Genomic DNA, 24,048 nt, shown 5'->3' with positions numbered 1-24,048 from the left:
TAAGCCACCTTTTGGTGTTTCAAGTGTTTGGAAATTCCAAGTGGGCATTCAGTTTGTACATAGTGTAAAATTGCCCTTTCAGTAGATAAATTATTATTTTTTTCAACATTATTATTCATGATGATATTCATTCATGATTTCATGATGATGGTGATCATTATTATTTTCATTCTCCCATTTTAATCACTGTAAAATTAAGGGGGTGTAGCGGGAACTATAAAAAGACTTTTATTTGATGCGCCTCCCGAAATGGAAATGTAGGCTATTTGTACTTCATGTCAATTTAAAATATATGTCTTTTTATTGCCAACTTTAAGAATTATTCATTTGAAATTGCATTACAGTTTGAAGATTGTGTTTGTTTTTTTGTACGCTGTTATTTAATAGTGCTGTTAGCATATATATATATATATATATATATATATATATATATATATATATATATATATTTTTTTTTTTTTTTTTTTTAAGGTCACGAGTTTTATGCAATGTTTCCTGCTGGGGAAGTTGTGATGTTATGGTCTGTTTGTTTACATCCTTGTCGTCGTTAATTAAACGATCAGTTACTTAACGCTTTCAAGTCATCCTCTGTGCCTTTGCCGCGATTATTTATTTTCTCATCAATATGAGGGCTGAGGTGAAGGCCCAGCTGTAGTGCTCACGGTTCGCCACTGTCGCCAACGCTACTCACCTTCGGTGTTCTGCTTTTCGCTTTCTTCTTCGCTTTCTGAGGTGATGAAGACGGCGCATCCTCATCCTGCGTTTGTTCAGTCTGCTCATCCTCTGCAGTGTTGTCTTCCTCTGCCTCTTCATCAGAACTGCTAAACTGCCTACGAGCGTGTCTTCGGGAGGACATGACCGCCTGCGTGGTGATGCCAGCATCAGCTGTCCAATCAGAATACTCGCTGGAGGAGTGACTTCAAAATAAAAACACGCAGAATCGATTAAGCAGTCTGGAAATATTTACATGAAATACTAGACGGCACTAGAACATACTTTAGATTTTTCACTCAGCCTTGACGAGGACCGAGAATGTGAAACGTGCGAATTAACGTCACCCTGAGGCAAACCGCTTGTCGGAGTTATGGGTTTTTGTACCTTGAGCTGTCGCTTTTCCACTCCTCCTCTTCCTCTTCAATTGAGGAGTCTACGTCACTTGCTTCGATTTCATTTTCCTAAAACGTCCACATACATCAGGATGAGCAGTCAACACAAATATATAAAAAAATAAAATAAAAATCACACGGCAAGGGGGAGAAAAACCTAGGAGATGAAAACGTGCTTTACCTCAGAGGACGCCGTCTCCTCTCCTTCCTCACAGGAAAACTCAATCAGACTCTCTGCGTAACTGTTCGTGCTCTCCAAATTGCGGTGTCGCTTACGTGGCTGTGCGCGCTTAGTGCACACTGGCTCGTCGTCAGAGTCGTCCTGTGCTTACGCCAGGTCCGCAAACAGTAAGGAGATAGAATAAGTGCAAATCAAGCCTCAGATGTGACAATTCCAAACATTCTCCGGTCAAAGGAGGTGAATCTATCTTAGTTACTGAAAATGTTCTACGACCAAATTAAGGGAAATAGTGGAATTTTACCCCAAGGTGTAAAATGTGTCAGGGGAGGGGAGAAAGAGGGAAAAAAAAAACCCACATCAACAACCTATAAAAGTAAAACTTTACGTAAATGAAAACAGATGTTACTAAAAGTACTATATGTGACGAGTCATGGAATCCACGGACACACGTCGGCCGAAACGAATCCGAGAAAATCGCAAAAGACACATTTTTTTTCGAAATTTGTGATTTTCGTTTTTTTCCATAATGTGCAAGTTGAGATCTTGAAGAATGCAATCAGTATTTCAGATAATAGATTGTTTTGCTGGAAAAGCATACTTTTTTTGTTGCAAACTGTCTCGTTTTTGTCAGGACTGTAGCCTGCTGGGGGGGTGTGGGTAAATTACCACAGGGGTGGGCAATTATTTTTTCCATGGGGCCGCATGAGAAACAGAAAATTTTGTGGAGGGCCGGACCAAAAGGCTGAACTAAATTCTGCATAATATTAATTGTATTTCTTTATATAAAGCAGTAAATAACATTGTTTTTACAAGCTGCTAAGACTGGTAAGAGTATAGAAAAAACGAGGTTGCCTTACAAAAAATGTCATTTATTCAATCAAATTTCCCAAAACAATGGTTAACAAAATGTGAACGTTTGTACCTTTTTTTTTCAGTCACATTCACCCCAAAACACAATAAAAAGACATCACAATATTGTCTTTCTACTCCAAATATCAAGCAAGATACATCATATTAGGCCCAAAAAAAAAAAAGTGTGTTTTTTTCCGGTTACCCTAATCCGTACCGCCCGACCCTAAACTTTTTTTTCCCAGTCGCGACTTTTACATATAACCCAACCGTGTGAACCGGAAGTTTGTGTCACTCACTGGGAAAATCAGGGCTTTCCACAAGCGCCGGCTGCCGGCCATACAGCCGACTACACAATTAAGTCCAGCCGGCTACTTTAATGACTTATTTTTGTAGCCCACAGGCTCTAAATATTAATTTTCGATTTTAATAAAATTAAATGTTTATCTAACGGACTGACAATAATGTCAAACTGAACCGCACTCATTTAAGTTGTGATTCGCGCTGTTTATACCGATAATAACCACAAATTCCCCGCCGACTTCGTTGATCAGGGAGAGTAACTCATCCGCGGCCCCGACATGCGGTGTGCGCGCGCACTTGGCGGAGGCAGTAGTGTGTCGGGGCCGTCGGAGGGAACAGAAGCAGAGATAACGCTTTTGTCTTTCACTTAGAGACATGATTCAAACTTTAAAACGGAGACAAAATTCTCCTGTGTGGATCTGGCATTCAACTTTTTTGCTAGGTTCTATACTTTTTGATCAGTCCCAGATCAAACACCATGAGCACATCTGGAGAAATTCAGACTTTATAATGGGTGTCTATTGCGTTACACACCAGTGGCGCTCAGGAGTTTAGGCAGCTTGAAAAGAAAAAAAAAAAAAAGCTCTAACTTTCTCATTTAAACTGTTTTCTCAGCCACAATTTTCACTCTACACACACAACTTTCTCAAAAGTTGTAGTCACACATTGTGTGAATCAAGACAAGTGTCTCCCTGAGCGATAGGATTTACAGTTTTTGAATGAGAAGCCTGAAAGTAAGGAGAGGACAGCCGCGCTCTCCCATAGACTCACATTATAAACGTGGCAGCGCTTTTACTGCAAAATCAGAAAAGTCACTTGTTTTTAACTCGCTCTAGTGTCCACATTTTTTACACTAGGGACAAAAAAAAATTACATTTATGTGTTCATGGGAGCCTTGTAGCACTCAATGTGAAAGAATTTTGTGAATAGCTCCTTTCGTTTCCGTGTAAATCAGCGTTGTTCGAGGAGAGGGAACTCTGAGAAAAAGCGCTCTTTGCTTGTTATATTGTGTCTTTTCCCTGCACCGTTACCAAGGCGACGAGCTGCACTCAGGGAGCAGAGAGGGGCGGGGCTGCTCTCTCTCTCTCTCTCATGGTGTATAGAGCTGTTATATTTACAGAAAAACTCATGTTAAAAGGTGTCTCATGCTGCATCAGATTCATCAGAAGGTGGTAACTCAGGTGACCTGCAAAGAAATTCATTATATTTTGTGAAATTATTCCTGTCTAAATATAGGTTATGGCAGCCATCTTGAAAAAAAAATTCAAATGCCTGCCTACCGACCCTAGTTTTGAAATCTACGTAACCGGAAAAAAACACATTTTTTTTTGGCCTTATAATAATGATGCCCACATTTGTAGTCTAATCACCTCATTTGGTGTTTTTCAGTTTTTTATTGTTCAGGGAGAGAAATCTAGTCTCTGTTGGTCTTTAACGAGTGCATCAGAGTCAGGCTGAATGTCTGAGATGGAGATGCGAAGCACAGCTGACAGATGATCAGTGAGAGAGGATCTATACCTGGATTTGTTAAACCATCACTGAAAACGTTGATTCGGTGTAGGTATCAGATCTACAGATCGGCTCGGGCTCCGGTGCCTGCTGCTGACGTCACACTGTGATTGGCTGGACCGTTTGAAGGATGACGTACAAGTTTGTGGTTGGTCTGGACAAATTACGGAAGTAGTTATCGCAGGATTAGGTTTCGTGGGATTTCATGTCGTGTTCATGTCGCGCGCATTGCGTTTTTGTTGAACACAACTTCAAAATAAAAGCAATGCACATTCATTCAGTCCATGCATGAGGTAAAATTAGAAAATACGTTTATTTCTAATTAACCTTACGCGGGCCGGTCAGAATGAACCAAAGGGCCGGATGCGGCCCGCGGGCCGGAAAATGCCCAGGTCTGAATTACCATATGGGCCATTCACGTGACGATTTAAGTCTTTTGGGGTTTTTTTCTGCCAATCAGCTGTATGATACGAGCTGAGCTCGTGGCTACTCAAAGGGGTACCAAATATAATATATACAGTTGCTGATGTGACAAAGTAATGTATTCTTAAGTATTCTATCAAATTTATATACTAGAAAACAACGAAATATCTTGCTAATTGTAAATATAATACTTTATACGCTAAACCGCACAAGAGTCGCCATTTTTAAAAGACCGTGACGTCAGCGCTACCCACTGCACTAGCGGAACTCTCCGAAATAGAGGAGATAAGCGTGTAATCATGGCGTCGGGCGCATCAAGTGAAAGCGACAGCTCTGTCGAATCATACGAAGAGATCCCGCAAGACACACTGCAAGCAGGCTATGGCTTAGAAGGGTACCAGTTTGAACCTAGGAGAGGTACTCTCGACTCCGGTGATGAAATAAGAGAAGAAAGCTCGGATGACGGCGAGGATGAGACTGATGCTGACCATGGGCATGGCGAGCGTGGGGCAGAGCGTCTGCGTGCAGGTGACACGGCGTGGTGCTCGTGCGGAAAATGTAACGTGGAGTTGCTCACGAGTCCAGCAGAATTTATTTGCTGCAATGAGATAGGCGCCGCCCGTGGACTTGCGAAATCGTCGCAAGAGGCAGAAACAGGTATTTCACACGCGCTATTCCCAACCTCAATGAGCCAACACAACTGGGCACATACATACGTCATGAGTGTTACGCAGAGAAAATGAACGTGCATTCTGATTGGATAAAATTATCATGGCGGGCTGTTCAAACTGCGGAAACAGTTTGCTCGAGCTACTTTCAAAAACACTATAACTTTCCAACCTTAGAACAAAAAAAACTTTTATAAGTCTTGAATAATGTTCGTTAATGTGTGTTTTATTGTTATATTTACTCTATATATTGCCCTCTGTTCCCCTTTAAGCTGCATACAGGCGTGTAATCTCACTATTGAGTGAATATGGAGCAAGCTAAACAGATCGCGGAGGAGCCGAAACACCTCGAAGCAAACAGACGCACGGTAGTTACATCGGAGATGACCATTTCTAGCAAAAAAAAAACCCGCAACCAAAAGGGAGTGTTCTAGGACTACATATTCCATCGGAGGTGTTGATGTGCGCAAGGCGACGTTTCTCTTTCTGATGGGGCGAGTTTATTAATCTAAGGTTGTGCGGTTATGTTTGCATGTAACGGAGAGTGTTGTGGTTTGGTTACATGAAACTAGCGTTGTGTTAGTAGTTATCATCGTGCTCTCTTTCTTTCTTACGGTGTGAGTAATTTTTCAACCACAAAACGTTAAAGTATACTTTAGGACTTCTTTTTGTACTTAATTGTTTTGGGCATACTTTGCATGGAAGGAAAATTGACGTGGTGATCTTGGTTTACATGAAAGTAGCATCGTGCTAGCTAGTAGGGGGTAGGGCTTTCCTTAAATGTCATGCAAATGAGCACCATTATGTGCCCGCCCTGCACCCAGAGTAACTGATGCCCCTTTAACTTTATTCTATTTTATTCTTTATTCTATTCTGCTGGTTTCTTTTTTCTCCTCCTATTTGAACTACTACTTCATTTTATTATTTTATTTTTACTATTGTTTAATTCTTATTTTCTTTTAATTCTTTTAACTGTTTTAGAATAAAAAAATTATTTTATGTAATTTTATTTCTCTATTGTTTACTGTTTTTGTTTTTACTTCTGTAAAGCACATTGAACTGCCATTGTGTATGAAGTGCGCTATATAAATAAACTTGCCTTGCCTTTTCCACCAAAGCAGTTCCAGGGCTGGTTCGGGGCCAGTGCTTAGTTTGGAACCGGGTTTTCTGTTTCCACTGACAAAGAACTGGCTCTGGGGCCAGAAAAACCGGTTCCAGGCTAGCACCAACTCTGCTGGGCCAGAGGAAAGAACCGCTTACGTCAGTGGGGGGGGCGGCGTTGTTAAGACCGACAACAACAACAAGACCGCGAAAGATCGCCATTTTTAAGCGACGAGAAGCAGCAGCTGTACAAACACGAAGTCATCCATTATTATTGTTGCTGCTTCTTCCGTGTTGTTTTTGCGTCGATATTCGCGCCAAGGTTTATGCAAACGTAGCGACGTAACTGATGTATACAGCGACGTAATGACGTGGCTTCGCTTAGCACCCCGAGCTATGGAAAAGCAAACTGGTTCTCAGCTGGCTCGCAAGTTGAACGAGTTGTGAACCAGCACCAGCGCTGGCCCCGAACCAGCCCTGGAACTGATTTGGTGGACAAGAGGCATGAGAAGGAAAACTTTGAGGGCAATTTTCTCCCTTCCCTGTTTTAAGAGGTATGCACTTTCAAAAGGCCACACATTCTTCAAATATTGTCAGATCTCCACATGGAAGGCATCATTGGAAAGCTTACTTTCTGAATCGGTCAATAACTCAAAATGCCCCCGGGCCGACATGTGTCTCTGGATTCCGTGATCAGTCACAATTATACTGACTGAAAATTTGTTCAGTCAGTGATGAACATATTAAAAAAAAAAAAGTTTTACCCTAAAGGTGCCATGTACAATTCTGCGTTTCTTGGCATTATAGAGAGAAATCTCCTCTTCCCCTTTCACGATTCTGAATGACTCCTGATCCCTGCAACAGAAGGTTTTATATTACTGTCATTGTTCCTGGACAAAATCTTTTTCGTGTGTGAATCTCCATACCAGGGGTTAGATCAGAGCTATACGACTAAGATCTGGAAAAGTCCACTTACACTAAATTTCTTTTTAACACTACTATGGCCAAAACAGCAGCGACAGTTACCGTTTAACGCTTAACAATGAAGCGATTAGTTACCGGTATGAACAACGGCTTACGAGACAATGGTGACGGCGTTTTGTTTCGTAGCAGCACGTCACGCTGCCATTGCCACTTTTCAAAAGTGCCACAGACTCTCGAGAGATGAAATACATTTTGAATTTGACGCAGATACTTTGCTCACTTTCCTGTAAACAAGCCATCTTGTCATTCACTCATCAGACCATCCATCATCCTGTTCGACAGGGTTGCAGGCAAGCTGGAGTCTATCCCAGCTGACGATGGGCGAGAGGCGGGGTACACCCTGGACAAGTCGCCGGGTCATCGCAGGGCTCGGATCAGACCAGATGATGGAAAGAAAACGAAACGTCTGTAGAAAGTGCTGTCTTTCGGACTTACTCATGCCTTTAGCCCTATAGCTATTGTCTGGTTTGATGAGCTTCAGCTAAATAATTTGTATAAATGCAACAGTACAGAAGCAGCACTGGTTCGAGTAAAGCCACAGCCAGGGTTTTTTTCTGCAGTACTCGGTTAGGTCGACTGAAATCCGCATCTGGGCTCCGTGAGTTCATGATCAGGTCAGAGCAACCCAGCGTGAAGTTATGAAATCCGTCTTAACTTATTTAATTATGAACCACATGACAAGTCGCAGGGACGAGCAAGCATAAGTTAAGTGACGTTTTATAATCTTAAATTCAGGATGCTTAAAGGCCTCACCTGTATGCACTGGGGGTAAGTTCAGGCACCACCACTCTGCGTCGCCATGCCTGCAGGTCCCTTTCCGTTGCCATCTGGCTGCGTGGGGCGTTTTGATGCATCTGGCGCACTCCCTCCACTTGCCCGCTGCGCCGGAGCCCCACGTTGGGTGGCGACTGCACCTCCATCCGTTCACTCAGAGACACTACGTGGAAAAATCGGACCGACATGAATCTTCTATACGTGGTGCGTCAACAATGGCGCACACGACTAGCCATTTCTAAATTTGTACTGCAAGTCAATCGGGCTTTGTGTAGATTTGTGCGGTACTGTGGTCGGAATAAATATTCACGCTTGGTATGCATGGTTTTCCCCCAAAGTGTTTGAGCATATCGGGCCCGATACGCTTGCTCTGCCTGCCGATACGCTTAGGCCAAGTTTACATTAGACCGTATCTGTCTCGTTTTCTTCGCGGATGCACTGTCCGTTTACATTAAACCGCCGGGAAACGGGAATCCGCCAGGGTCCACGTATTCAATCCAGATCGTGTCAGCTCCGGTGCTGTGTAAACATTGAGAATACGCGGATACGCTGTGCTGAGCTCTAGCTGGCGTCGTCATTGGACAACGTCACTGTGACATCCACCTTCCTGATTCGCTGGCGTTGGTCATGTGACGCGACTGCTGAAAAACGGCGCGGACTTCCGCCTTGTATCACCTTTCATTAAAGAGTATAAAAGTATGAAAATACTGCAAATACTGATGCAAATACTGTCCATTGTGTAGTTATGATGGTCTTTAGGCTTGCCATCCTTCCACTTGCAAGTGGTAAGTGACTTGCGCACAGCGGCTCAGTCCCGAATCACTGCTCGTGCGCTTCACTGGCGCGCTCTGTGAGCTGCGCAGGGCCGGAGTGCGCACCCTCCAGAGGGCACTCGCTGTTCAGGGCGGAGTGATTTGGAGCGCAGCCGCTGAGGAGGAAGCGCTGAGCCGCACTGACACATTTCAACTTGCGTGCCGAATTAGTCATGTGATTAGCGTATCTGTGTATTGGCGTTGCTGTGTGCACGCGAATCGTGTATTGGCGTTGCTGTGTGCACACTAATCGTTTTTAAAAACGTTAATCTGATGATCCGCTGATACGGTCTAATGTAAACCCCACCTTAGTCGCTTTAGTTAAAATCCGATACGCTTAGATTTATACCGATACGTTAAATTTCCTACCCACAAGTAACGAGATACATAGGAGAGCAAATAAGAGATCCATTTACATACTGATTGATATTTGTGTCAATCAAGCGGCCTTTTTTTCCAACGTTTGTGTTGATTCTGTCAAAGAAACATGTCCGCGTGGTAGGACGTAAACAAACTAATCTGTTGGCTGTGGCAGGATCACATGTTCGAACCGTCCAATAAAAACATCGGAAGAAAACGTCAGACGTCCCGGAAGTTTCCGATTCATTATAAGCGATCTCGTTGGCTGCCGATGTTGCTCCCCACCAGACGGACAAAACCGACTGATTTTAAATCACAAAAAAGTCTGACCTGGTCTATTATCATTCATGAATGTGTTTATAAGTACATAATCTTTCTGCAAACTTAAATGAATTAAGTTCCTTCCCTTTAAATATGTTTTAATCTTTAGCCCATTTAATAAAGTGCAAAAATTTAAACTTTATAATACGCAGTTGCCTTACTTTTCTTTTCAGTGTATCTTAGTTCTACATATATTACGGTAATTGCATCAGAAACATTCTAAACCATTACAGTTATAGTCATACAGCAACTTGCATGTATTTTAAGGTGGCAGGTCTTAGGTTCAGATCCCTTTGACAGGAGGTCATGATGATCGATTCTCTTCATTGGATTGCATAAGACGGAGCAAACCACTGGTCATGCACGTTTTTGTTACAACACGACTTCATCAGAGATAATTAAGGGATCCCCGTAGATTTTCAATCGATCATACACTACCATTCAAAAGTTTGGGGTCACCCAGACAATTTTGTGTTTTCCATGAAAAGTCACACTTTTATTTCCCACCATAAGTTGTAAAATGAATAGAAAATATAGTCAAGACATTTTTCTGGCCATTTTGAGCATTTAATCGACCCCACAAATGTGATGCTCCAGAAACTCAATCTGCTCAAAGGAAGGTCAGTTTTATAGCTTCTCTAAAGAGCTCAACTGTTTTCAGCTGTGCTAACATGATTGTACAAGGGTTTTCTAATCATCCATTAGCCTTCTGAGGCAATGAGCAAACACATTGTACCATTAGAACACTGGAGTGAGAGTTGCTGGAAATGGGCCTCTATACACCTATGGAGATATTGCACCAAAAACCAGACATTTGCAGCTAGAATAGTCATTTACCACATTAGCAATGTATAGAGTGTGTTTCTGATTACCGTATTTTTCGGACTATAAGTCACACTTTTTTTTCATGGTTCGGCTGGCCATGCGACTTATACTCCGGTGCGACGTATACATGTTTTTTTTTTTTTCACCGCGGAATAACTGGAGCTGATGCTGAGTCTGACGACAGCCACGCAGAAGAAGAGGAAACGGCGCTTCGTCTGCCACTGGAGTTGGCAGAGTTGTTCAGAAGCGACACCGAGGATGAGGAATTCAATGGATTTGCTGATTTGGAGTGAAATCATCAGCTTGATAAACTTGATTGACCTGTGTTTTATTATTAATGATAGGCCTATAGTTATTTAAATAAAAGTTATGTAATGATTTTAGGCAGTGCTTAATTTGTGAAGTGGGAGGTCCCGGAACGCAGGAGGTGGGTGGGTCCGGCGACTCAAAAAAAAAAAAAAAGGCGGGGGTGGTTTACTATAACTTTATGCACATGCGCTTATTGTGTGTAAAAAAAAAAATAATCTCAGACATTATGATCTTAGAAAACGCTTTAGTGATGAACAGTTAGACAGTAATATGTCGTGATATGTTATAAAATTTTTTTTTTATTAGGCTATATATTAAATAAATTTAATATATCTTCTAAAATAACAGACTGCACTCATCACAACCGGTTTATTTCACCATTGGAGATCAGATCACACAAGACAGGAGTTAAATGACTCATTTTAAGGATTTCAGTAGGGTATTTAAAAGCAGTGCCAGCGGGACTTTGTGGCTCAGGTGGATAAGGCGCCATACCATAAATCCGGTGACCCGGGTTCGATTCCGACCTGCGGTCGTTTTCCGAGCCCTCCCTGTTTTTCTCCTGCTCATTAAAAGCAGTGCCAGCAAACATAAGTGCGATCAATTCAAGTAATAGTTAAGAAATAAAGGGTTTACAAAAGTTGGAGAATTCATTTTAAAAATTTTAGTAAGCTTTCTTGTTTTTTTGCCATTTTTCCATAGCGCAAGCTAAAGGCTACAAAAAACCCGGTGTTCTATTGAGCGCAAGTATACACCCCATGTCCCCCCCCCCCCATTCCCCTTCCGCAGATTTTGTGGATGTCATAGGAGAGAAATCAACAACAGATATCAAAATCAAAACCCAACACTAAACACATGCTTATTTACTTATTTAATTTATTGTTTGATTTTTCCCCTTTGTAATGGTCACGGAGGTGATCTGATCCATTTAAATAGCTGCCGGAACACCGAATGAAATGAAAATAGCTGCCGGATCCGACAACGGAGGTTCCGGATCTTGTTCCGTCATGTTCCGGCTCAAATTAAGCCCTGGTTTTCGGCCTATAGGCTATTGAATAACTTGATGTTACGGTACATATTCAGCCAGTTTTTCTCTGGGCTATTATAAATGACTTTGTTTTGCATTTTTAAAAATAACTCTCCTTCCAAGATGAACTTTATTCTTCGCCTCTGATGTTATGGTGTTAATGGTCTGAATGACGTTTAATGTTTTTATCTGATATGACGTTAACTGGCAGGCGCACTTTCTGCCTGTTTTTTTCTCTGAACGGTTTTTTTTTTTTTTTACTAGACGGTTGTTTTTACTACCGTACCTGTCTTTGGAGATGATATACCTATAGCCTACTTGGCCTCTGATTTGATGAAATAAAATTCGACAAAAATGAAGAATGACACTCCTCGATGATGACTACAGCTTTAATAACAAAGATGAAAGAGCCATGGGGCGATAATAAGCCCTACCGGTAAAAATATTCTAAAAGCAAACTGATTAATGCATCAGTAATAGGCTACTAATATTAGTTATAATAATAATAATATAGGCTATTAGTAATAACGATAGTGATAGTATTAAAGATAGTAGTAGATATTTAAAATAATCAGACTAGGCTACTTACAGGGCAAAGGGCGCGTTATCACTGCTCAGCTGTTCGTTTATTAAATAAACAATGCAGTCGCGCAGTAACCACGCGCCGCTTATCAGATAGAATCACAGATTCTATGGATAGAATAACCCTTCAAAAAAGTGCGACTTGTAGTCCGGTGCGACGTATATATGTTTTTTTCGTCTTCATAATGCATTTTTTGGCTGATGCGACTTAAACTCCGGAGCGACGTATAGTCCGGAAAATACGGTAGTTTAAAGTGATCGCCATTGAAAAGAACCGTGCTTTTCTTTCAAAAATAAGGAAATTTCAAAGTGACCCCAAACTTTTGAACGGTAGTGTACATCTCAGTAATCTATAACAAAACAGTTTAACTTGTATGTTGAACTTCAAGGTGAAATTTCCAATGTGTATACATTAATACTATTTAGATCAGAAATCATTGAAAACACTGGGAAAAATCTATTCTATAATCATGGATCTAAAACCTTGGAGACCCTGAAAATGCACCTGAGAGCATCCATTTTCAAAAAAAAAAAAAAATTCCAGGGAGCATGCCCCCGAACCCCCCTAGTTTCATTTTGCGCCATTGGCGCTCAATTGTCTGTGTATTATCATGCCAGAATTTAGGGCTTTAATTTTTTTCTGGGGAAAACACTGGTATGGCGTGAGAAATCATCTACGTTTCTTACTCAAAAAGGTTTGAAAATTCGTAATATGCACCTCTTCTGGGGGTACCCTGCTGCCTCCCAGCCTGCTGGTCTTGTTGCTCTTGGAGCTGACGGATGGCGTCATCTAAGAGACTGCGGCGTGCCTGAGGATCCTCGCTCTCGGCTGGCTGCTGGCTGATGACCTGCTCCACCACCTCACCATCACCTGCACGAGTATAAACGACGTGCTGAGTAAATGTTTGTAACATGAGAACGAGAGTGGCTTTAACGAGACATTTCCCACTGATGCGTTTGAATGCTTTCCAAGCTGGTGCCTGGTCTGGAACTGCTCTGGGAGTTTTCCATTACAGGAAAGATGGCTCTCAATTAATACCAACACGCACACACTCGTATTCTCTCCAGAGCACGAACTATCATTAAGGACAATTCTCACCCAGGTCACCATCTGTTTGAACTGAATATCAATATCTGTATCATGTTAATTGTCCTTTTTTAGCTTACCTTAATTGTGTTTATTCATTTATACATAGTTTTAATTATTTGGGCGGTGCCTCGCATGGGTACTTTCGGGTCCCGTTCGTGCCGACCCTTTTGGGTGGCTTTCTTGCCAGTTATTTTTATTACTTTTTTTTTGCTCATTTATTTTTGTAATTTGATGTGAGAAGTCATGCCCAATAAAGTAATAAAATAAAAAAAAATTAAAAAAAAAAAAAAAAAAAAAAAAAAAACTGTTGCCCTCTGGCAGGCGTTATAGACCCCTTCGCAGTAAACGTCATTCATACGCAAGCGGAAATTGCACGCGCAGCCTGGACCCAAAAAAGACCCAGAAATGCCTAGTTGTTGTGTTGTCGGGTGTCAGAATCGTAGCAGTGATGGGGTTAAAATGTTCAGAATTCCAGCAGGATCTCACCCATTCCAAAAAAAAAAAAAAAATATCGCCGACGTCTATGGCTACAAGCTATCAAACGTGTAGACTGGGATGAAAGCACCATCAAAAATGTGCGGGTTTGCAGCGCCCACTTCATCACAGGTAAGATCAGGCTATTTATTAAATCTTTCTTTTTTATTCTTTCTAGTCTTCGTTTATTGATGTAGCAAAATACTTTGGTAACGTTTGTCTGATTAGCTGGGTCATAGTTACACAATGTAATGAATATTGTTAGCATGTTAACTTAGCTTTGCATGCAGTTTTGTTTGTAGGAGAGGTCTCGCTTGACTCAAGCAGTCCAGATTTTGTGCCATCATTATTTGTGTATGCCGAAAATCACAATTTTAAAGCAAGGATGGAAAGGTAAAATTGTGTGCCCTCGCTCTAAATGCCAACTTACGTTGACTGCTCTAACCTAGCTCCCGCCCCGTTCAGTTTCATTTCTGCTCTCTGCCTCTCGCTTTTTACGCAGCTCTGATTTCTCTTAGCTGCACTCTTTACACTATCATTCCTTTCATGCCATTGCCTCCTGCAAATTGCTGTTTAGTGTTGGTATTTGCTGTTGTAGCTAAAGCCACACTGCCATCACATCACTGGCATAATTTGATTAAAACAAAATGAATATGAATGTCCCATTGTTAATCAAGTTGTACATGCCCGCATAACAATCATATGTGTCTAAAGACTTGTAGGCACAAAGTTTTTCGTGGGTGTACACTGAAGTCTTGTCAATATTGCCGCTTTTCCACTACCAACGCAGCTGAGTCGGGCTGAGTGGGGCTGTTGGAGTTGCATTTCGACTACAACCGCGCTGAACCGTGCTGGCTGGAAGTGGGTGGACACATTGGGTGGAGTTAGCGAAAGTGGGTGGACGTCACGTGATGTCGTTAGGCGGAGCAAACAGTGACATCAGTGACCTTTTAAGTGGTAGTCTCACGACCCGGATAGTAAACAATAAACATGGAGTCGTTAGTGTTGCTGGTCTTGGTGCTGTGGCTTGTTGTCACCGACAACGCCAACAGATACTGGCAAGAGCGTATAGATGAGGCGAGGCGCATAAGGCTTCAGAAATTCTCGTAATTCTTCTTCTTCCGGGTTTACAGATCCCAACGTGCTCGCGGGGCGTGTGGGCGTGTGAGGACACTCCTCCTCACCAATCAGTGCACAGGGGAGTGTCTCCTCACGCCCCTAGCCCCACTCGGCTCGGTTTGGCTCGCTTCAGCCCCACTCCAAAACCGTGCGAGTTTTGGGGGCCGAGCAGGGCTGAAGCGAGCCGAGTCGTGCTGCTCTGAGGTAGTCGAAACGCGAGCCGTGTCGGGCTGAAGTGAGCTGAAAAAGGGTAGTGGAAAAGGGGCATAAGGTACGAGTATATATCTGGCCATTGTATACCAGGGAACTTACTAACATCGTCCGTCCACTCTTTAATTAAATACGGATCCAGTAGCGATGTCCACTTGTTAGAGTTAACTTCTTTATGTATCATTCTCGATCTTGTAACGACAATTGTTTGGCATAATCTGACAGCTCATAATGCCGGTCTATGGGCAGCGCCATTGTTTCTGAGTCCAGGCTGCGCGCTCACCCTAGCAACGGTCGGTTTGTTTACAAACATGCAAAGGGGTCTATATGTCCATCAAATCCAGAACTACTAGATTCATAAACAGTTTCTTCCCATATGCCAGAACATACCTAAACAAACAGAAATGACAACTGCCGAAGCCACCCTCTCACTTATGAACTCTTCACGTTGTACTTTTTATTCTTGATTGCATTCTGTATAGATGTTTTTCATCGTTTTATTGTTCTATTTATTTTATTATTTATTGATGGTATTGAGTACCGAGTTGGAGTAGCAGCATAATTTCATTGTACTTGATGTATAATGACAATAAAGGCATTGAATTGAATAATACCAATACGCAACTGGTCGTACCCAAGACAGGGTGAGCGAGCAACATGCACGTTATTCTTCGAAATTGAGTCGTACATAAGCTGCTATAAGCCATATATGACAAAACTGAGTGGAATAACTTATTCTATCCACATTCACTGCGTTTTGAGAAACGGAGCATTTAACACAAATTTGACTTAAAAAAATTTATACAAAAACATTCAACAAAGTCATTACTGCTTAGAATGGAAACAAACTGGCAAAGTTACAGTAGGAATTTGTGAAAAATGTGATAATTCTTGAAAAATAAAAAGATACTTTACCATCAAATACTGTTACTCCATATTTGTTGCCTTCTTTTTAGGGGGTTTGTTTGAGTAGAGTTCTTATTTCATCCTTGGTTGGTTCAGTAACACGGTCCAACTTTTTTTTTTTTGGCAGTTGGCAAACCAACTTAAAAGGTGCATTACCGCCACTGACTGACTTTTTTTTTCCCCCCGGGGGGTGGGGACGACTAGCCTGGGCCCACCCATCCTAAGCGTGACGCAACACGAGGGCCTGTTGCGAGCTTAGTCTGGCCAGGCAAGCTATCTCCAGCTCTTCCAAGCTCCCGAAAAATCGGGAACCAATCAACTTTGAGCATCTCCAACGGCCCTGGGTAGAGGCGTGTTCAAGGCACTGACGTAGTAGAACTGCGACCGGAAGCCATAGATTGTTTACAGAATCTATGCCGGAAGCGCTTCATTCACTAGAAACATTACGAACATGGAGCAAGTTCTCATTAAAAACGGAGCAAAGAGCTAGCCTGGCTAATGCGACTTCAAAGCTCTCCGAGCATTTGGTCTGGCCAAGATATTAAGCCCAACCGTTTCCCAGAGCCCGTGGTTGACCCGCCTCCCTGAAATGCCTCAGTTTGCTACTGGTCAAAGCCAGAAAAGGCTGTGACGAAGCTTAAACCAATCACATCACTCTTTCCTCTGACGTATGTGACGCGACGGGGCTAACTGGTAGATTAAACTCTTACCGAAGCTGGTCGGGAGCAAGGCGAAAACGTCCTTCCTTTCAATAAATACCTCCAGGGCTGCTCTTTGCTCCGTTTTCAATGAGAATTTCCCGTTGAATGCTTTCAATACAGCATCTACCACTGTAAACAATCTATGGCTTCCGGTTGCAGTTCTACTACGTCAGTGCCTTGAACACGCCTCTACCCAGGGCCGTTGGAGATGCTCAAAGTTGATTGGTTCCCGATTTTTCGGGAGCTTGGAAGAGCTGTAGATAGCTTGCCTGGCCAGACTAAGCTCGCAACAGGCCCTCGTGTTGCGGCACGCTTAGGATGGGCGGGCCCAGGCTAGCAAAGAGCAGCCCTGGAGGTATTTATTGAAAGGAAGGACGTTTTCGCCTTGCTCCCGACCGGCTTCGGTAAGGGTTTAATCTACCAGTTAGCCCCGTCGCATTACATACGTCAGAGGAAAGAGTGATGTGATTGGTTTAAGCTTCGTCACAGCCTTTTCTGGCTTCGACCAGTCGCAAACTGAGGCATTTCAGGGAGGCGGGTCAACCACGCACTTGGGGAAACGGTTGGGCTTAATATCTTTGCCAGACCAATGCTCGCAGAGCTTTGAAGTCGCGTTAGCCAGGCTAGGGGACGACACCTATTCTTTTATTTAGCCATTTCTGTTTCTTTTAAAAATACTTGATAAAGTGATGTATCTGACTTGATGCGCTCCACCACCATTTTGTTTTTCCTCTACTCACGGTATATGAGCTGATACCCTAGTAGTAGCATAGCCAATCAGAGCATGTGATTGGACAGAGTCAGTGAATGTGGATAGGAAGGAAAATGTATATAAAAAATAAACACCCACACCACCATTCCATACTGGGATTTAAACTCTCACTCCTTAATCCAGAATCTTGTGTACTTGGTTACCTTGGTAAAAACTCAATACTGCCGAGAAAATAAATACAATAGAGACACAGAAGTAAAAAAAGGCTGCTATTTAAAGCAAAGATATATTTGTCTTACTTGTAGCAACATATCCAAGCTGAGGAACCAGGTGCTCATCTGAGAAGTTCTCCCTCCCTGGCACGAGTCTCTGATACCTGGGTGGATGAGGATTCCCATCGACATCCACAAGGAAGGGTGGGGGCATAAGGTGAGGTGCCTGTTGCGTCTGCTCGTCTAATACGAACCCATTGGAGTCCCGGATCAATGGACGGTAGTCGGTGTGGAAAAACAACTGATCTGGAAGCTGCAAGTAATTTCAAAAGAGGGTTCCATCATCATAGATTAGCCGCTGCAATAGCTTTATGTAGCTAAAACGAGCCACAGTCCAGCCCTTCTATTAGAGGTCTGCGCAGGACAGAATTTTCAGTCCCGCTCCCGCAAAGAATTATGATTTTCAGTCCCGCTCCCACCCACGCCTGCCATATTTTGTCCCGCTCCCGCCCGCAAATCCCGCATGATGCAGACGTTCGCGTTATTTCTCACGAAAGTTCTTGTCATTGGCTTGGGGAATTAAACATGCTGAGCTCTCCACTGACCGATCCTTCACCTAGCACACGTAGCGAGGGTGCGCGTTGCCAGGCGGCATGCGCAGCTGAGGCTTTACAGAGATACCCAACACACTGAGCTTCACTAGAGGAGCTCTGCTCTTCTGCCATGATCGGAGATCTCCAACACGGAAGAGCGGAAAGGAATCGGAAACGTACGCGAGATTAGACCACATCCTCAAATTTAAGCATCTTAAAATATGTTTTTATTAATGCCAAATAAAATATCCAGCACAAATTATATATGATAGACAAATTAATAATTTATAAATTTTATTTTCAACATGTTTTTAGTTAGCGGGACTGCAGCTCATCGCCCGCTCCCGCATTGTGCACTCCCCCTCCCGCCCGCAATGAACTTTCAAAATTTGTCCCGCGCTGCACTGCTTTGCGTCGGGTCCCACGGGACTCCCGCGGGAGTGCAGGGCTCTACCTTCTATTACGTACATGGGGGAAGCCGTGACCTAATGCATGGGTGCAAGTATAAAATTTTCAAAAACCTGAAAAGGTCAGACGTGGGGCGGCACGGTGGTGTAGTGGTTAGCGCTGTCGCCTCACAGCAAGAAGGTCCTGGGTTCGAGCCCCGGGGCCGGCGAGGGCCTTTCTGTGCGGAGTTTGCATGTTCTCCCCGTGTCCGCGTGGGTTTCCTCCGGGTGCTCCGGTTTCCCCCACAGTCCAAAGACATGCAGGTTAGGTTAACTGGTGACTCTAAATTGACCGTAGGTGTGAATGTGAGTGTGAATGGTTGTCTGTGTCTATGTGTCAGCCCTGTGATGACCTGGCGACTTGTCCAGGGTGTACCCCGCCTTTCGCCCGTAGTCAGCTGGGATAGGCTCCAGCTTGCCTGCGACCCTGTAGAAGGATAAAGCGGCTAGAGATAATGTGATGTGATGTGTGTGAGGTCAGACGTGCATGGCACAGCCATTGGGGGGGGGGGGGGGGGGGGTTTGAGCCCTCCCCTTAGGGCTCGAAAAAAAATTTTAATTACAAGTTAAAATGGTTGTCTCTCATGCAATCATTTATAATATTAATAGGTATATGATTTGCATAGTCACATCAAATGTTTAATACATTATCAATTCATCTGAAATAACATTTCAAGTACAAGGCTTGATATTTCAAAACATCTCGCAACTACTAACTTAAAATGTTGAAACAACCATTTTTAATATGCTTTTGCTGCGATACCTTTTTTACAATATATACACTGGAATAGCGGTGTTGATTTGGTCGAACAACGTGCGTGAAACATATCACATCACACATGCATAACACCGTGAAACAACGGGCTAGTCAGGACCGCTCGTCGGTGAGCGGCGTATAAATTGAATGAGGTTTGTGGCGAAGACGAGATGAAAAGATTTGTCTCATGCAGAGACTGTACCGCGGTAACCCGGTAATACGCTGAGAGTGAGAGAGACAGTGAGAGGGCCACCAGATACCCCCAAAAAATCTCAACGGATTTACATGATTTGGAAAAATGACTTTTTCAGAACCAAAAAAACCGGAGCTTCCGGAACATACCGGAAAACTTGCACCCATGCTAATGGTTAGAGAAGTAGCTTCGGGACCAAAAGGTCACTGGTTCGATTTCCTGGATCAGCAGGAATGGCTGAAGAGCTATTGAGCAAGGCACTTAACCCCCCCAACTGCTCGCCAGGCTGCTCTGGGTATGTTGTAAGTCGCTCTTGATAAGAGCGTTTGCTAAACGTCATTAATGTTAGCGTAATGTAGCAAACATGCAGCAGCATCCCAGTTGCATTTTCTTCTCCTTTTTGGCTAATCCAAAGATCACGCCATACTTTGGTGATGTTCTAGTACACGGTAAGGGCTAAAGTAACTGGATTTTAAAATTAGCTTGGTCATTCGTACACAATTAACAAGTAACCCATGTACATGCCCATTAAATTCAAAAGCCACAGACATAACTCGTATGGAACTGGGACGAGTCTATCAAACATTTAAAATCAGTATTTGGCAGTTACCTGAAAAAGCAAAACAAGTATAAAGTCAATTCATATTTACATTAAAAAAAAAAAAAAAAAAAACTCTAAAATCAACCCCTGCTATACAAGGTTGCTATTTGCTGTAATAACTAATTACTAGGGCTGTAACAATATGTGTATCGAAATCGCGATACGCAGAGCCACGATCCGTATCGCGATACAAGGCGGCAGAATCGCGGTACACCCTTTCAAACTTCTCCTCAGCCCAAAAACAGAGGCGCTTCCAAACTTCAATTTATGAATACTTTACTTTTTATTTAAATTACATTTTAAACTTACTTAAAATTACTTTTATTTTTTATATCTATTAGTAAGTCGTTTTTTCGCCGACCTGCGACAATCTTCTGCGAGTCACACACTCGCCACTGGCAGAGCATTCACTTCTTTTAAGCGGTCGCCATTCTGGTTGCGACGCGGGGAGCGAATCTGTAAACGAGCAGCTCATTGGCTGGCTAGGTGTGCCACAAGCCAATCACAATCACTTGACCGGAAAGGCATGCAGTGTTGCCAGATTGGGCGGGTTTAGGTGCTTTTTGGCTGGTTTTGAACATATTTTGGGGTGGAAAACGTTAGCAATATCTGGCAACACTGAAGGCATGTCTGCTTGGGCGGAAGCCTTCTGCGGCAGTTACATTTTGACACACGAGCAACGTTTCACGATAAAAATTCCGTAATTTCCATCTGTTTTCCGCGATCACAGAAAATCATTGGCCCTATGAGAGTGAGACAGTGAGAGAGCCACCCCCCCAAAAAAAATCTTAACGGATTTACACGATTTGGAAAAATGACTTTCAGAACCGAAAAAAACAGAGCTTCCGGCTCAACAGTATTATTTTGAGAAATAAAACAATCTTTGGATATACATTTGTTCATTTTTGCATACATATTACTCATTCTCTGCAGTGGTCTGAATTATCTGTTATTAAATAGTTAATGTAAGTAAGTAAATGTTAAGTCAAATTTACTACTTTAAAAACACATTTAAAAAAAAATCGTGGGCGTATCGAATCGTGGGTCAAAAATCGCGATACGAATCGAATCGTGAGTTGGGTGTATCGTTACAGCCCTACTAATTACAGCCTGAGGATTTAATTAATAATGAAATGTCAATTGTAATTATGTTCATCACCACAGACAATTCACTGTATAATGTCAGCATCCATGGTGCTCACAAATTCATATTGATAATTTATCATGCTAGCTTAAAAGATGTTAGCATTTTTACTAAAGGGTTGTTTTACAATCAGGGTACAAAGTTTGTGTCACAGGGCTCCAAAATTCAAATTGATTCAAACTGGTTCTTGTACAGTGGGGCAAAAAAGTATTTTTAGTCAGCCACCAACTGTGTAAGTTCTCCCAGTTAAAAAGATGAGAGAGGCCTGTAATTTTCATCATAGGTACACTTCAACTATGAGAGACAGAATGGGGGGGAAAGAATCCAGGAAACCACATTGTAGGATTTTTAATGAATTAATTGGTAAATTCCTCGGTAAAATAAGTATTTGGTCACCTACAAACAAGCAAGATTTCTGGCTCTCACAGACCTCTGTCCTCCACTTGTTACCTGTATTAATGGCACCTGTTTGAACTCGTTATCAGTATAATGCCATGTACACACGTAGCCGGGTATTTTTAAAACCGAACATTTTCCCCCCCTCCGTTTATAAAAATGTTTTATCCACACCACCTCGTCTTCGAAAAAAATCCCTTCCACACATAACCGAACATCTGCGTTTTCAATCACATTCATAAGCATTCCAAACCTGTAGATGGCATTATTTCCCCAAATCCGACCCCCTAATCACATCGCCTGTGCTCTTGGAGCAGTAGTTGGGCTTCTAAAATTAAACATGTAAATAGCACCTGCACAATAATTAACGCTTTCAAGGCACTACTCCGATCCATTACTCTTTAGCTAGCCGCACACTACGCCGATTTTCAGCGTACCGAGCCAACTGAAGTCGCGAGTCAGGCGTAAAGACTAGTTTTCGATGGTACCGACTCATCTCACAGCCGATTCGAAAAACTAATCGGGAGCCAGACTGATCGGCGAGAGTCGCTAGCAATAGCCAATCATATCTTTCGCATATAACACGTGACATCATTAAACACAATTTCCAGCGCGAGAAATACGTGTTGGTAGCACCTAATGCAGGTATATACTGTAATTCCATAGACTGAAGCTTTATCCATAGACACAGTGGGCTGGAAAGCCACTCTGCTCAAGTTGTGTGGCTGAATTCCAAATCGCTTTAACTCCCCTATATAAGTGCACTATTTAAGGTTGGGAATAATAGCTCATGCAGCCTAGATAGTGCGCTACATATTCCATGTTGTGTCATTTGTAATTCAGCCTGTAGCATCTTCAAGTGTTGGATTTAACAGTAACTATATCCAATAGCCAATCACAAAGCTATTAAGTTGTCACGTGTCGCTTCAATCGCGACTGCACTCGTCAACAGTCGGGGGATATGTGCGTGCCCTGTCGGGAGTCGGCTCTGAAATGGGTCGGTTCGGTACCGCGTGGGTCGCCGTGGTGTGCGGCTAGCTTAAGTCCATGCTTAATCTGGCTTCTGCAGTAAACAAAGGTCGCACGTTTGACATCAGGGCAGATTTGTTGTCATTTTTTTGGCGCAGATTGTGACGTTCTAAAACGCAAACCTCCGGTTATCTCTGTCTACACGAAAAGGCATACACGGAGTTTTCAAAAATCTTCACTTTGCCCGGAGTTTTTTTAAATATTCGTTTTTGATGTGTTTTCATGTGGATGACAGGCCAAAACGTAGAAAAATATCTTCGATTTAGCAGATACCCAGCTACGTGTGGACGGGGTCTAAAAGACACCTGTCCACAACCTCAAACAGTCACACTCCAAACTCCACTATGGCCAAGACCAAAGAGCTGTCAAAGGACACCAGAAACAAAATTGTAGACCTGCACCAGGCTGGGAAGACTGAATCTGCAATAGGTAAGCAGCTTGGTGTGAAGAAATCAACTGTGGGAGCAATTATTAGAAAATGGAAGACATACAAGACCACTGATAATCTCCCTCGATCTGGGGCTCCACGCAAGATCTCACCCCGTGGGGTCAAAATGATCACAAGAACGGTGAGCAAAAATCCCAGAACCACACGGGGGGACCTAGTGAATGACCTGCAGAGAGCTGGGACCAAAGTAACAAAGGCTACCATCAGTAACACACTACGCCTCCAGGGACTCAAATCCTGCAGTGCCAGACGTGTCCCCCTGCTTAAGCCAGTACATGTCCAGGCCCGTCTGAAGTTTGCTAGAGAGCATTTGGATGATCCAGAAGAGGATTGGGAGAATGCCATATGGTCAGATGAAACCAAAATAGAACTTTTTGGTAAAAATTCAACTTGTGTTTGGAGGAGAAAGAATGCTGAGTTGCATCCAAAGAACACCATACCTACTGTGAAGCATGGGGGTGGAAACATCATGCTTTGGGGCTGTTTTTCTGCAAAGGGACCAGGACGACTGATCCGTGTAAAGGAAAGAAATGTATCGTGAGATTTTGAGTGAAAACCTCCTTCCATCAGCAAGGGCATTGAAGATGAAACGTGGCTGGGTCTTTCAGCATGACAATGATCCCAAACACACTGCCCGGGCAACGAAGGAGTGGCTTCGTAAGAAGCATTTCAAGGTCCTGGAGTGGCCTAGCCAGTCTCCAGATCTCAACCCCATAGAAAATCTTTGGAGGGAGTTGAAAGTCCGTGTTGCCCAGCGACAGCCCCAAAACATCACTGCTCTAGAGGAGATCTGCATGGAGGAATGGGCCAAAATACCAGCAACAGTGTGTGCAAACCTTGTGAAGACTTACAGAAAACGTTTGACCTCTGTCATTGCCAACAA

At 42.9% G+C, this 24,048-nt stretch overlaps 1 protein-coding gene across 5 annotated transcripts in view; it reads right to left on the bottom strand.

Annotated features, from left to right (window-relative positions):
* brwd1 (bromodomain and WD repeat domain containing 1) overlaps positions 1–24,048 on the bottom strand; it is a 132,859-nt gene that overhangs the window by 54,827 nt on the left and 53,984 nt on the right. For 4 of the 5 annotated variants that reach the window (XR_009651293.1, XM_060905744.1, XM_060905746.1 and 1 more), the window contains exons 17-23: positions 17,646–17,871; positions 12,853–13,005; positions 7,878–8,061; positions 6,905–6,995; positions 1,288–1,428; positions 1,099–1,175; positions 692–917 (exon numbers count right to left, since the gene is read on the bottom strand). Coding sequence is in view for 4 of the 5 variants with exons in the window: in XM_060905744.1 (XP_060761727.1) it covers positions 692–917; positions 1,099–1,175; positions 1,288–1,428; positions 6,905–6,995; positions 7,878–8,061; positions 12,853–13,005; positions 17,646–17,871 (1,098 nt within the window). In the remaining variant the exon portion in view is untranslated. Of the gene's footprint in view, positions 1–691; positions 918–1,098; positions 1,176–1,287; positions 1,429–6,904; positions 6,996–7,877; positions 8,062–12,852; positions 13,006–17,645; positions 17,872–24,048 lie in introns of those variants that run through there. The other variant, XM_060905747.1, reaches the window with a different exon arrangement.

Source organism: Neoarius graeffei, chromosome 23 (genome assembly GCF_027579695.1).
Source record: "Neoarius graeffei isolate fNeoGra1 chromosome 23, fNeoGra1.pri, whole genome shotgun sequence".
NCBI lineage: Eukaryota > Metazoa > Chordata > Actinopteri > Siluriformes > Ariidae > Neoarius > Neoarius graeffei.
This window is presented reverse-complemented; position numbering and strand designations above follow the sequence as displayed.